Here is a 14,700-nt window from a genome sequence, read left to right as displayed (position 1 = left end):
ATAACATCCTAATTTGTCCTGTGTTTATGAATGGGGAAATCTGTGTTTAAAGCAATTAGAGGTTTATAAAAGTCTTGGATTGACAGTGGGTAAAGCATCAAGCATGCTTGGCACTTTGGAATTCTGTTGTTGTTTATGGCAAAGGAAAAAAACCCTTTTCTGCCCTTTATTGGTTTCAGCAGTTTGTGAAATCTTACAACCAGAATGGGACAGATATACGGACCTCCGGGGTGGGAGCAGTGTGATGCACGTGGTCCTGTTGGCAAACACTCTGGTTATTATTGTTATCTTTTTGAAAAACAAACAAACAAACCCCAAACAAACCCCAAACAATTCATTTGTACTCTGTCAGTTCACTTTCAGGCAGTTTTGTGGAATTTTGTCACTTATTTTCCTATTAGCGATAGCAGACTTCAGAAATCTCCATGGCAAGTTCCAGGCATTCACCAGTCTCGTGGCAGGACTCAAAAAGGCTGCAATCAATGTCACAGTCGCAGTTGCAGTCGTTGTTGGCGTGGTCTTCGTTGGAGGTCTGGTAGTATCTATTGGATGGACAACAGGTATCTGTCAGCCAATGTTCACAGGTATCAGGCAGCATTATAAGAAAGTCCCAAAATTGGCAGAACAAGCAGGCCAGGATAAGTGTTGCGCATTCATCTAAGAAAAAGGAAAAGCAGTGAGACATAAGAAAAAGGGCGTGCTTGATTAGCCAGGCTCAGGCTAGTCCGACTACACAGAAATGAGATGCGAGACAGCACACAGGGCAGGCTAAAAATACATTGACGGCAACTACTCCCGTAAAGTCAAACGAAAGGATTTGTTTGCTGTGTTGTTTGCCCTGGAAAAACAACGGCGGCGTGAAAATAATTTGAACGAAAATATTCAGTGGTAGTGAATTTCAGAGGAACAAGTATGCTGAACCAACTTTCCCTTTGAACGCGAGGATCTCAAAGGTCTTTTCCAACCTAAACGATTCTATGATTCTATACACCTAAAGTGTTTGGGCTATATAACTCAGCACAGGAGCGCACCTCCCGCAGCAGGGATGCTCTGCTGGAGGGGTTGCAGCCCCGCAGGCATTTGGAAGTGCTGCTGCTTTGTGGTGCCACATGCTCTACCTGACCATCGCACGAGACACTGGAATTTATTTTCTTTTTCACAAGAGTTTGCAATTAAAGATAAAAATCATGAGGCTGCTCCTGCTAATTCTAGGAAGGCAAAAAAAAAAAAAAAATCAATGAAAAAAAACCCCCAAAACCTTTCAGGGACGCTTTTGTCTGCATACAAAGAGTTCAGAACTGTATCCTTATTTAAAACAATTGATTTCTGGGCTGTGTGTCTGTTACTGAATCAATCCTTGCTGGAAGTCGGTGCGCAAACACCCACAGCTTTTGTGGAGACAGAATCTGACCCTCGGGCTCTCCAGGTCTTACTTTTCTACATGGTCAGTCTGGATCCGTGGGATAGCGTGTCCCTGGCTCATGAATTCGATGTGGCATCTGGATAATGACTGAGATGCTCTTATGAACGAGACCAAATCCGCAGGGGGAAAAAAAAAAAAAGAGTACAGATTCATCATCTGCTTGTAGTTTGATTTCTGTAAGTAGTCTGTTTCAGTAAAAATGTTTAATGACATCTAGATTGCCAAACCAAAGACAGGGAGGAAAGGCATGTCCAGAGAAAGCATTTATGGAGGGCAGCGAGCTGATCAATTCCCAGCCCAGGGTCCTTCCACTTCCCCACCGAAATGGGTTTCTCACCTTTTCATTCACATGCTTGTTACTTTTCAAAAGGAGACAAAATTTTGGAAAATAGCATCCACTAGGACGTGTGTCTGGAGCCAGTGAATATTCCTGAAAACTTGGTCACCGAGACAAAAACTTTGTGTAATGTTTGTTCCCCTCAAAGATCAACTAATTAACTCCCCGCCATTCAATCTACAGCATCTGGGGAGGCTGCCTCCGGGTGCAGCAGGGCTCGGAGCAGGTGTGAGATCCTGACGGTGTGAATCCAGTTGGAGCGCAAAGACCCAGACCTTTCAAATTTTATTTTTTTTTCCCTCCTTGTTTTTGGAAAGGAAAAATGCCTTCAACAATATGAATGCCTTTTCATTGGTTCTTTCAGGAAAACATATGGTTATAACCACATTTCTTGCCCTAGGATGACTAACTGTGAACTCATTCAACTGCATTGGTTCTGTTGTGGCATTTTCTATCTCACGTAACATAAAGTTCACTGCCAGGAAGTTTCCAGAATTATGCTCTTTTTTCTTTTTTTTCTTTTTAAGAAAGCTTTCTTGATGAAAAACAAAATTAAAAAATCATTCCAGCTTCTTTATTAAAAAAAAAAAGGCAGTTAAAGCAGGTAGCAAGAATAAATAGCATGTGATTGAACTTCTTTCTAAGTAGCATATCATCACCAATGTTATCAATTTTAATACGTATTTAAATATGTCAAGATCTATTTAAGTTCAGACAAGCACAACTAACTTCTGAGTCAGTCCTGTAGAATAAGAATGACTAGATTTCAGTGATACTTAGTAAATTCGTGCTTATATTTTTTTCTGACTAAATGAACTGAAATAATTATAAAATTGAAACATTTTATAAGGTGACACTGCTGCATTTAATTGTATGAAATTTACACTGTAGAAAATGCAATCATTTTATCCAGTAGTCCTTGGTGTAATTAAGACTATTCTTTTTAGATATCTTCTGTTTATGAAATTTCCTTCCTATACATAGATGTGAGCGATGAAATTCAAAATTATATAACAATTAAGGACCTTTCAAATTTTTTTTTCCCCTCTCCGAAGATCTGTTTTCTAATAACAGGGTTTTTTTTTTTCATGGATATGTTAACCACAAGGGTGCTTATGTAACCTGGAGAGAATAGATACGATTCTTAGGGCTTCATCCAGGAAAGAGAGCACACAAAAAGCACAAGATTTTAATAATAAAGTAATGTTTCAGCACAGAGTCTGTGATGTGCAGTAAAGATGCTTTTAAATTCCCATCAGAGCACACACCATGAACTGTGATAATGGATGTAACACATTTCGAAAAATCTGCATGTGTGAGGCTTTTTTGTCCTGTTTTAAGTGGGGTAATGTATATAAATAATAGATATTAGCAATTAAACATCCATTCCTATGCATTCATTTATATATTTGGAAATAAATTAGCCACAAACTGCATAAAAGAAGATGCAATCTCCTGTTTTCTCCTCTGTTTTCCCTGCTGTTTGCGGAACGGCATTACTGCATTCATCTCAGTGAGAACAACGACCTCGGCTCTCATTCTCGACATTAGTCGATTAATTAGCACAAAAGTAGAACTTCTAATAATCTTGCTAGCCTGCCTTATCTCCATGTTTTCCTGCTCTTGTTGGGTGGCTGTCAGCTCACTCTTTGCCTGTGCAGAGGAAGTCCTGAGCAAACCTGGTCCAAAGCTCGCTGAAGCCACAGTGATCACCCTTGGTGAGACCTATGAGCTTTGGATCTGCTCCTCTCTGGGAGCAGGGAACAAAATAATTGCCGATTTCCTCAGCTACCCCTCTGCCTTCAGAGGTTCTCTGTGCACCAGCGAACAGGATTTGGCCTCGTGTGTGTGGAATAAGCAGTAACTTGTCAGAGTAGAGTGAGCAGAGTATGCAGTGACAACCACAAATCTGGCTTCCTTGGGTTTTCTTGGCTTCCATCCAGCCCTTAACATTATTAATTGAGCACAGATTGGTTTTTTTGTTAATTTCCTTCACTTTTTGCTTTTTTAAGGGGTATGAAATCTGTTGTTTGCATCACATGGTACACACCTGTGTGCCAGTAATGGTTGAGGGGCCTGATCAGATAGTCAGCAAACTGAGAAATTAGTGAGTGTCTGGACTAGAGGACAAGCCCCCTAAATGAAATAAATACTTCAGGTCCTTCATTGAAATTAAATGTATTCTAATAGATGTATCGGACAGATCCCTTTTATTACAGGATCAGTGATACAATAGAGATGGCAATGGTTCCTGGAGAGCACGGTGGTTTACTGTGTTGATCTGTATTTAGAAATTCTTAATTTAGGAATTGTTAAATGGTATACACGATAGATCTCAACTCCATTTGGTATAACACACTAAGCCCATTATTGCCAAAAGCACACATAAGAAACTTCAGAAATGCTTCACAGAAGCCCTTTTTTTTCACATCCGCTGGAATAACCAGGAATAGCTGCTTCTCAGCATAATTCCACTAAAATCAGGGATGTTATAATATTTAGATCAGTGGGAGCCATGCCCCTTGGTCTGTAATCAGTGTCCCCCACCAATACTATCCCTTAACTCTTGGTTATACTATTGCCTCTGAAACTCTTAAAAAATAATGCAGGTATTTGGCTCTTAAACTTGTGCTTTTACACAATATAAAGGATCAGCTCCTTTTTGGAAAAGGTAAGACAGCTCTGATTATTAGCCCCAGAGCAAGCTCTGTTTTAGCAATGTTCATTTGTGAAAATGCACTTGAACTATTGCTGCAATTTTGGTTTGTAACTACCTTTCAGAGTGCTTTGTTTTCAAATACACTCTTTCAAAACGCAGAGCATACTGAACTAACCAGAAGCCCTACCCACGTGTATCCACCTGCCCCAGCCATCAGAGACAGTTGTCTGCAGAAGCAGGGTAGAAGAGAGCTCCTCATCCTCACCCAGGTGGGTTTTGCAGTGTAGACAGCAGAGGGAGGGTTTGGTGATGGGTCAGCAGAATGCCAGGGCTGGATGCAATGGTCCGTACGTGACTTGCATATGAGTCCATGGAAGTCATATGCCAACCACCAAACACAGCATCTGTTCAGCAACCACAGCAGCTGCGGCAGTACCAATGTCAAAAGCAACCCCGTCTGCTGTTGGGGAGAAAGGTGTCCATAGAATCATAGAATGGTTCGGGTTGGAAGGGCCCTTAAAGATCACCTAGTTCCAACCCCCCTGCCATGGGCAGGGACGCCTCCCACCAGACCAGGCTGCTCGAAGCCCCATCCAGCCTGGCCTTGAACCCCTCCAGGGATGGGGCAGCCACAGCTTCTCTGGGCAACCCGTCCCAGTGCCTCACCACCCTCACAGTAAAGAATTTCTTCCTAATATCCAATCTAAATCTACCCTCTTTCAGTTTAAAACCATTACCCCTCATCCTATCATTACACTCCCTGATAAAGAGTCCCTCCCCATCCTGTCTGTAGGCCCCCTTTAGGTACTGCGAGATGCTCTGTTTGTCTGATACCGACACTCATACCTCTGTGCAGGTATGACACTCATTACAAAAGTACAAATGCTCTGTTGTGTATTAGGCTCTAGGCTCCTCTTCTATGACTTTAGTATCACTGACAATTTAAGATCACCTTCTACAGGTTCTCATCTATCACAAAAATGTCTGCAGGGCAACTTAATGCTGCTTTTGGCTATGTTCTTGAACCTCCTGTTCAATGCGTAAGCAAGTTAGATACACACAGTCCTCTTGCAACGGGCATTATTTAGAAATCAGCTTAAATGTGATCTGTTTTATAAAACATACCGTCACTGTCTCTCTGATGTACTGATGCGTCATCTTCAATGTAAGTGAATTCTCTGCATTTCTCCAGGGAAGCGATGGATGATGTGCTCGCATCCGAGAATTTCTTCCCATTTTTGGTACCTTTTGATGAAGTGTCTGTGATGCTGAATTCTGCGACAGAACTCATAACGATACCTTTCATAGGCTTTTCATCTGTATGTTTTTCATTTGTAAGCTGGTTATCTGGTGGGATTAGAAAAAAAAAAAAAAAGACTTGTTTGCGATACTAAGACAGAGATCTGAAAGAATAACATATGCAGAATTTCCAAGCCTACAGTTGTTTACTTCCAAGGCCTAACCCTACTTACCTAATGATTTTTGTCTCTTTATGCAAGTCGAGTTTACTCATAGTGTAAGTATTTGTGAACTTGCATTCCAAGGTTTTCTCTTAAACCCAGTGGACTTAGAGACTAAGTAATAATTCGCTCCCACTGGGTGGGATCAGGTTAGGAGAGAGAACAGAACTATTGCCGCAGTCGACATCTATTTTGAGTGTGATAGCCTAAATTCAATTTGTGATATAAAAGAAGGCAAAAGAATTATCACGTTTTTTCAATGGCAGCTCCGTTTCCCTAAATTTTCAGCCAACGATGTGTGTGTAGGTGGTACCTAGATGCAGATGTGCCAGCTCGCCATGGCACATAGTCTTGTAGCAAAGAAAGCCAGGTGGTCTTTGTTTAACATCCAGATTCATTATTTCATAACTTCATCCACACTTGTGTTGTTGGCCTGGAAGTCAACTAGGAGATGGGACACTTCACATGCTGTCAGCATGCCAGAGAGGCAGCTGAAAAACCAGAGGGAGAGCTTAATTTTAAGCCCAAACTAGGGGAAGGGTTAAGAAGAGTTCTGAGCTCAATTTATTCTTGAAGAACTTCTCAGGCACAGATAAACATGGGTTGATATACAGTTTCACTTACTCTCCGAAGTGATCAAGAGGCCAAGAAACACAGTCATTCTCTCTATGGTTGGGATGATAAAACCTCATCAATTCTTATCTACAGCTGATTAACTCCTGTGCCTCACATCAAGCACAGCCTCACTTTTTATCTTACTTAAATCTTGTGATATGCCTGCTCTTGAGCTATATACAGAAAGTCAATCTTTACAAACACCTCAGTTTTGCAAACATTGCTTTCTGAGAGGAACAGTAAGTCTGCGCTCTGCTGCAAGGAGCCAGAAGAGAGACCCCACGTATGTCTTGTTTTTCAGGTACCTTTGGCCCCTGACATATATTAAAGAAAAGCCAAGAAAAGATTGATAGAGAGTGAAACCTTGATGAGACTGCAGTTGTGTCCCACAATATCCTTGCAGCCAAAAGGAGGACATGTGGATGGGACGGATGGATTGCAAGGAAGGTGAAAAACCACTGGGACCATTGGGCTTGAAGTAGCAGGAAGCAAGGATTTGAGGTCTAACTGGTACCTGGAGCAAGTCCGGTGAAAGCCACCAAGGTGGTGAGGGGTCTGGAGCATCTGATGTATGAGGAGAGGCTGAGGGAAGTAGGCTTGGTTGGCCTGGAGAAGAGAAGGCAAAGAATGGTGCTGGATGCTGTCTTCCACTTCATAATCAGGGTAATGCAGAAGCCAGACCCTGACTCCTCCCAGCAGTGCACAGAGGTAAAGGGACAAGAGGCCACTGTCACAAGCTGCAGCAAGGGCAATTGGGATTGCATATGGGAACAAAATCTTCATCGTGGGAGGTGTAAAGCACCGTGGCAGACCCCAGTGAGGATGGGGAATTGTGGAGAGCTCAGCTGGGCACGGACCCCAAGAACCTGCTCTTACTGCAGTTAGCCCTGGTTTGAGGCAAAGGCCAGACGAGGTGACTTCTAGGAGTCCCTTCCAGACTAATTTTTCTATGATTTCTATGATTCTATTTACTTACTGAATGAGCGAGCAATTCATTTAAATTTTTACTCATAGTCACATTTCATGCCGTTTTAGATGATCTTCACGTGGTGAAATACGTAGAAAGCAGAAAAGCTGGGTAGACGTTAGCAGTGTAAGACTTTGGGAGAGGATAAGAAGAAAAACTAACTTTTTTAACTTTAAATCACTGCTTTAAAAATGTATGTTGGCAGATGTTTGGGCTTGATGTTGAACTTGTAATAATGACAAACTCTACTATGAAGGAAACGTGGATTTTCCCTGTCCTGAAGAGTTTACAGGTTGGCCTTAGGCAGGGAGCAACCGGTGGGACAGAGAGAAGTGGAGGGAAGGAGACAGTAAGACAGCAGTGGCACAGAGAGGAGTCTCAGAAACCTACAACTGTCAGGTTTTGTGAGTGTTATGATGAAGGAAAGCCACAGGCGAGACTTGGGAAGGGCAGGAGAAGCAGTGGCTCCTCCGGGTGTGAACCAGCAGTGCAAAGCACAGTGGTGCTCGCCTGCAGGTCGTACACTTGGTCGTAGGAAACCAGCGTCCTGGGCAAAGCATGTCTGATTTTGCCCATCTTTGATAATTTATTTGTGGTTTTTCCCCCAGAGTAAGCAAGTATACCTTTTGTTTTTGTTTTTTTTTTTTTTTTTTTTTTTTCCTCTGGTGACTTCTTGGCCAGCCTCTTCAGTCCAAAATGTGAAAATTCATGCATTTTGAATGCAGGTACTTCCATGTACAGTAACCACTATTTTCCAGTGTTTACAAATCAATGACATACCATAATTTTTCCTGCACTTTCATTCAATAACATACTGTCTCCAGGAAAAGTTGTGCTAATTGAAGTAGCAGAGATCTGGAGGAAGCAATGTCCCGCTTATGCATTGGATTTATTGGATAATAATTGATCTGTGAGTCCAAAAGACACATGCCCCACCTATTATTCAGGTGCCAATCTTACAAATGGATCTTGTTTGTCCAGGCTGAGAGTTGCACTCAGGCTGAGCAGTTGAATACACATGGATCAGACTGAAAGGCCTAGGCAAGAATGACGATTTCTATCATTTTCCACTTTCAAAATTGGCCCAAAAGTCTAAACCGGATATATTTTAAATTGCAATATATCTGTTGAGTTCCCCATTTCTGCAACAGTACAATGGCCCACAGAATGCATTTAAGCATTCAACAAACGAGACTGAAAGAAATCAGACGCAAGTAATCAGTAAATGCCAGACTAACATTTACTGTATCCACCGACTTCTACTATTCATGCTTCGAGTCAATTTTTATTCTTGAAGTGCTGTTGAAGAGAAATCAAAACCAGAAATAGAAAGGCATAGACATAACCTGAATTTTTCAATGCAGCACCATCAAACAAAAGGGTAACAAAAGCTGTCATTCAAGGACTCTTCTGTTTGTTAAAGCATACTACATCTTTGAAAATACAATACATTTTAGTGTCAGACTCTTAGTTTGAAAAGCTCCCTTTAAGTAATGTTATACTTGTCTTGTACAGCTAGATCAAGTCTTCATGCAATCACTGTAACAAGCAACTTGCTATGACAAGCGAGATCCTTGCTTCCAGAAAACAGTGCGATAGAGGCTAAAGCAGTGTACAATTATAGGTCTCCATTTCATTTTTATGCAATTACCTTCAGTTCAGCTGTGAGTCCATCTACATTATGTCTTTTATCAATTTAATGTTTGCCCAAAGTGTCTAAAGAAATAAAGATTATGCTCAGCCAGCATGGAAAAAAAAAAGTGTTTAGCACTTTTTTTTTCTTTTATAGTTTGTTGCTGTGTGGAACAGTAGTAGGTTGAGAGTTTGGAACAACTAAGCGGAGCCAAATAGGCTTTAAAAATATATTATGTACAACTGATATTATTTATGATTACTGTTAAATGAGAATGTGAAAAAAAATTAAATTACAATTAGAGATGGGCAGAGGGTCAAACTTCTTAAGAGCCTGTGTTCAGCTTCAGATATTCACAAATGTCTGTGTTTTTAATGTGTATAAATCATCCACTGAAGTGAATTGAAAGGGAAAAATAAGTATATGGTGATGAAGAAAGCTCAGATTATTCAGTGTTAGACTGCGAGGCAGAGGGAGCTAGAGGTGAACCCCCACAATGTGCCATTTTTAAATAGTATCATGAAGTAGCGACTTTCTTCCTCATACAGGGAAGCTGGGGCTTGCCTTGGCTGCTGCAGTAGAAGACTAGGATTGTTCACCCATGTTTGTTTTGAAGATAGAGATAGTCTCAATACTCACACGAAATTTTTGTTTTTGTTAAGGTGGGTGATTTGAGCGGCTGACTACAGCGTCTAAATTCATAAAGGCACAAACTAAATCACTTCCTTTCCACTGATGCCAGCCCCAGATGCCCCTGGTTTAGTGAGGCGCAGCGATACCAAGACTGGCATCTAGGGTAGGTCCCCTGATATCTGTTTCTCTTCATTGGCTTAGGCACAAACTGGGGTCTTGCAGCCCTGGAGAATAGGAGGGTGGCGTTTCCTAGCACACTTTTGAAATTAGCTTTTACACAGTGGCATATAAGGGCTGTAAGTCTGGTTTTGGCAAGGGACAGTGGGGATAAGAGATGCTCTATTCTGGTGGATGACTGCAGCAACATGGGTAATGCCAAAGACCTGTTAGGAGCAACTGGTTAGGGGGAGCTGCCACCGAAAGAGGAGGAAAAGAACTGACCTATCACCCTGTGTAGGGCTCATACGCATCTTACAAGCAAAGGACAAGGGAGCCTGCGGCTCTACTCACTGGTGCCATTTGTTCCCAATCCATCCTGGCAGTGGCCCTTTGCCTCACACCCCTGTGACAAGGAGTCCCAAGGGTTAATGGTGAACTATGTAGAAAACTCTAGCAGTTTAGGATGTGTAACTTTTTAATTTCACCGTGAGGCATCTTCGTGTATCAGTGCAGCAAAAGAACCAAAGGAACGCCTGGCTGATCTGCCTGCCATTCGTTATTCCATGCACCGCTATCGCTACCTGTCTATTTAATATATCACATGCTTGTCACTGAAAGAGCTGTGTGCCATGTCCATTCAGTCCTGAGATGAAGCAGGCAGAGCTACATCAGACCTGATGGATGATAACTTGTAAGTATGAAGGCTTGAACTGAACTCACTTGGTTTGAAAAGACTCATAGTAAAATGAAACCCAAGCCCCAGGTTTCAATGGCTATGCTTCAGAAAAGGAAAAGTAAAAAGTAAAACAAAATACTTTTTCTTGGCAGTCCAAAGGACACAATTTGTCTGCCGGTAGCAGTGGGAAGGGATGACAGGGGTATCTCTGCACGACGTGACACATGCACGGGGCCAGCAGCTTACCCGGATGGTCCTCGCTGCTCAGCGTCACCCCAGGAAGCGCCGGGAGAGGCAGGGAGCTGGTGCAGCTGTCTTGGTGGAAGAACAAAACAACATTGCAGAAGGACACTGTAAATAGATGTGGTTTGGCACGGGTATCACACCCAGCCACTTAGTGACAGTTACTGACTTCAGGAGTTCTTGCTTTGGGGGCAAATAGAAGCAAGTGTGCTCCCTTGCAGGGGGAGGCTACATGGGATGGTGCTCTGTTTCTGCCACCCTCTGTCTCATTGCTGAAAAGGAACCCCAAAATCAAACAAATTGCTAAGAGAGAAAGTTTCATCTGGGAAGACAGTAAGAGGTTCACTGGCAAACACAGAAGTTACTGTTTCAGGTAGGTACAGAAAATTTGAGGGTTGGGAGGTCTGCAATGAAATGTGGGGCATCACCTTAGATGAGAAACCTTAGATGAGATTCCCAGATCATCAGCAAAGGAGGAAAGAGGAAATTGCAGCCCAAGCTCCAACCTCTATTTCTTAGCCATCTTGGGGGACAAGATGCCCACAGTCCTCATGGTGGCAAGCCCATGTCCCCACATGGGTGCCGAGCTCCTCCACCTCTGCTGTGTTTGCCAGGCCACCTACTCCATGCATAGGACTTGGAGGCTTAACTCTTCCATCTTTCTCTCTCCCAGGGTCAGGAAGGCAAAGTAGGGGAGGGGGTGTGGGACCATCCCTACAGTGAGTGCAGCAGATGGAACAAACTCCATAGGAACTGCCCTCATCCACGTAGGAGAGGCCAGAGGGAGGTTGAGCGTCACAGCCAACCTGAAGCAAGCTGCTCTAGACTAATATATCATGGGCGCTTTCATAGTTTTGTGCCCATTACATTTTGCTGAGCTCAGGCATAAGGATACAGGGGATTTAGAGACTGTTTATTTTTGTCGTAAGGAAACAGGAAATAGTACACAAGGCTATAAATATACATTGGGCTCCATATGACATCATGAACTTGTGCAAGTGCTTCTCTTCTGATTTATGATGATGGACTGGTAATTCACAGGAGCTTTGGGTTTACTTTATTCTGCTGTTGCAGTAACAAAGCTAATGGTGCAATCCCGGGAGGGGGTATTCTATCAATAGTGAATTTTTGACCTCATTGCATACGTTTTAACTTCATGAATTAGTGACCCAGCTGACTGTAAAGCCTTCTATAGGCTTATTATAAATCTATCACAGGACTGGCAAAAAATTTTGGCCCAGATCCTAAACTCTGACAGGCATGTGTTGATGGACTGCATAGCAAGCACTTCCACTAATATTTCTCACTAATTACACCATATATTAAGAAAAATGAATGAAGCCAATGTTTATATGCAGCTTTAACTGCTTTTGATATAAGAAAGCAACACAATCCCTAATAAATTTTCACCTTCAACATTTCTATTCATTATAATTTTTACCATGATGAATGAAGTTAGAACTGGAGAGGGAGGGGGTTCATCTTGAAATCTGTTCAGTGAATGACTGAATTTACTTCCCTTCCCCAACTTGTGTTGAGGAAGGAGGGAACAGATGGACACAGGAAGAAGAGGGAGGCGAGTGCGGAACGAAGGAGATGGGTGAGGAACAGATGGAGTCGAGGGAAAGCGAAGAGGAGAGTCAGCAAGGATGGTAGGAAAGTTTTCCACTTGACCTTGAGTTGAAATGAAGATCTGCATACACCATGGGGCAGCTAGATTTTAGGATGCATCCTTTTTTTTTCCTCTATGGCACTTATGTCTCAAAGTCCTGTGGGCCATCCCAGCAGTTCAGTCCACCCCAGGGGATCTGCAGAACCAGAACCTAGATTTTCTTGAGGGGATGGCTGCTGCAGAAGGGCGTCTGCGCTGTGTTCAAGTCCCGTAACGGTAATAGCATGGGAGAAATGTGTGCAAACGCCGTATCCAAAATGGGTTGGGATGCGGTAAGTCTCCCAGCCAACCCAGAAATTGGAGCCTATGATTTTGAAGAGGTATCCTACGCCCTGTTTGTTAGGAGCCAATGGCCAAAATACTCAAAGTGATTTATGATTTTACCTGCTTAAAGTAAGACATTTGAGATGGCCTGATTTTCAGAATATGCTGAGCATCTGCGCTTTGAGGTGTATTGAATTATATAGCTCAAATCACTAGTAAGTCCTGGAAAATCTTGATTATATTCTTAATTCTACTAAATTGCCTGCATATAGTCCATTGGTTCTGGCTTTGCTAGCTGAAGAATGGAAGAGGTGAAAGTTAAATATTGGCCATGTGTGTCATTCCCTTTGAAGAAAATGGGAGCCATGTGCACTCACCTAACAGCAAAGTTTGGCCCCAACTATGATTTCACAGCTGGGCCCTAACTTCAGGAATGCCAAAGCACTAAATGACTCAATTGGAGTAATCTGATCAATGCTGTATTTTCACTGTGGATTTAAATTGCATACACAGCGAGAGCAGAGTTCGTTTTCTTCTCTCTCAAAATCAGTTTTCTCTGCAGATTTGATAGCATAAATACGAAGTTTTGCTCTCATCACACAAATAAGTGAAATGGCAGAAAACGTATGTCAAATAAAATGCACAACATTACGTCCTTTTTACTTTTTGGAGGCTGTTTAAGAAAATGGCTTCATTAATTTTGACTGAATAAAAGGTTCCTTTAAGGGGTTTCAATAGGTGACATGAAAAATGTTAATACGAATGATCAAGACAATGGAGGTTAAAACTGTTTTGAAAATATGTTTCTTTTATAGATCTCAGCTGTTGGAAGAGTTACAGAATAAATATACGGTAGTGCTGACATTCAGTGCTGTTTCATCTTAGCAAAAGAGTTTTTAATAAAGAAAATTCTTTTCAAGGAATGCTTTCTGCAGCCAGTCTTCAAAAAGAGGTTTTCCCCCCTCCTAGTTTAATAAAATTAAAGTAATTTATGTCATATTGATATGTCGATATGTTTTTCAATAAACTTTTTCACAGAGATTTTTTTTAAATTCTCTTCACTTTAAAAATTATAATTATATGTCTTCCTCCCACTTTGAAAATGGCACAAGGTGCTCATTTGCAGAGCTCTACTGTTCAAATCTTCACTGAGAATAGAAATGTCATGACTCAGTTAACAATGCCTTATTATTCACATTGATCTTTTTTTATAGTGTTCTTTATCTCAAAAACATTGTAAATCAGATATCTTCCTCCCACTCTTTTGTTCATTTGCAAATTTTTATTATTCTAGTTTAAAAAAGCAATGGAGTGTCAAGAGTCAGTGTATATTGTTTATGTTCTTTTTTGCTTTAAAATTACTTTTAACTATAAAAAGTAAGATGTACAGCAGGAAAAAAAAAAGCTGGATTTAAAGATGCTTAAAAAAGAACTGAAGGGATCAGTGAGAATTTTATGTTGTTCGCTTACACGTTAGCGTTGTAACGGACTTTGCAAGAAGGGGAACCAAACATTTTATGAAAAGGTTTTTATGTGCTAATTCCACAGTCCCTATGGCATCAGACATCACCATCTGCATTAGACACCGGACATAATTCATGCTCTCAACGAACACAACGGCAAAATTCACAACTGCTTTTGTAGCGTGTTCACTGGCTGGTTTACAGGTGCCTGCCCAGAGACCTGCACTCTCCATCGCTCTGTGTCAGAGCTTGGCGCCGGGTCCTCAGGAGCCCTCGGCTGATAAAATCCAAGATAAATCACCGGGTTTTTGCAGGAACTTCACAGCTTTGGTATCAAGTGTTAACTGCAGCAGAAACGTAACCTCAGCTGGTCAACAGGCAATGCAGTCACTGAAACCCGTGTGCCAGGCTGTGGGATACAGCCGTGCGTCCTCCAGGAGATCTATGCCAGACCTCCCAGGGTTTGTTTCTAGATTGGATCTTCCAAATTCTCCTT

At 41.9% G+C, this 14,700-nt stretch overlaps 1 protein-coding gene across 1 annotated transcript in view; it reads right to left on the bottom strand.

Annotated features, from left to right (window-relative positions):
• Positions 1-281: 281 nt before the first annotated feature.
• MDFIC2 (MyoD family inhibitor domain containing 2) overlaps positions 282-14,700 on the bottom strand; it is a 47,253-nt gene continuing 32,834 nt past the window's right edge. Inside the window, exons 3-5 of the mRNA XM_063348546.1 lie at positions 10,809-10,877; positions 5,545-5,766; positions 282-657 (exon numbers count right to left, since the gene is read on the bottom strand). Of these exons, the coding sequence (XP_063204616.1) occupies positions 398-657; positions 5,545-5,766; positions 10,809-10,877 (551 nt within the window). The 3' untranslated portion in view covers positions 282-397. The remainder of the gene's footprint in view (positions 658-5,544; positions 5,767-10,808; positions 10,878-14,700) is intronic.

The sequence above is a fragment of the Chroicocephalus ridibundus genome, chromosome 10, assembly GCF_963924245.1.
Source record: "Chroicocephalus ridibundus chromosome 10, bChrRid1.1, whole genome shotgun sequence".
NCBI lineage: Eukaryota > Metazoa > Chordata > Aves > Charadriiformes > Laridae > Chroicocephalus > Chroicocephalus ridibundus.
Note: the sequence above shows the minus strand (reverse complement) of the source record. Positions and strands in the feature narration are given on the sequence as shown.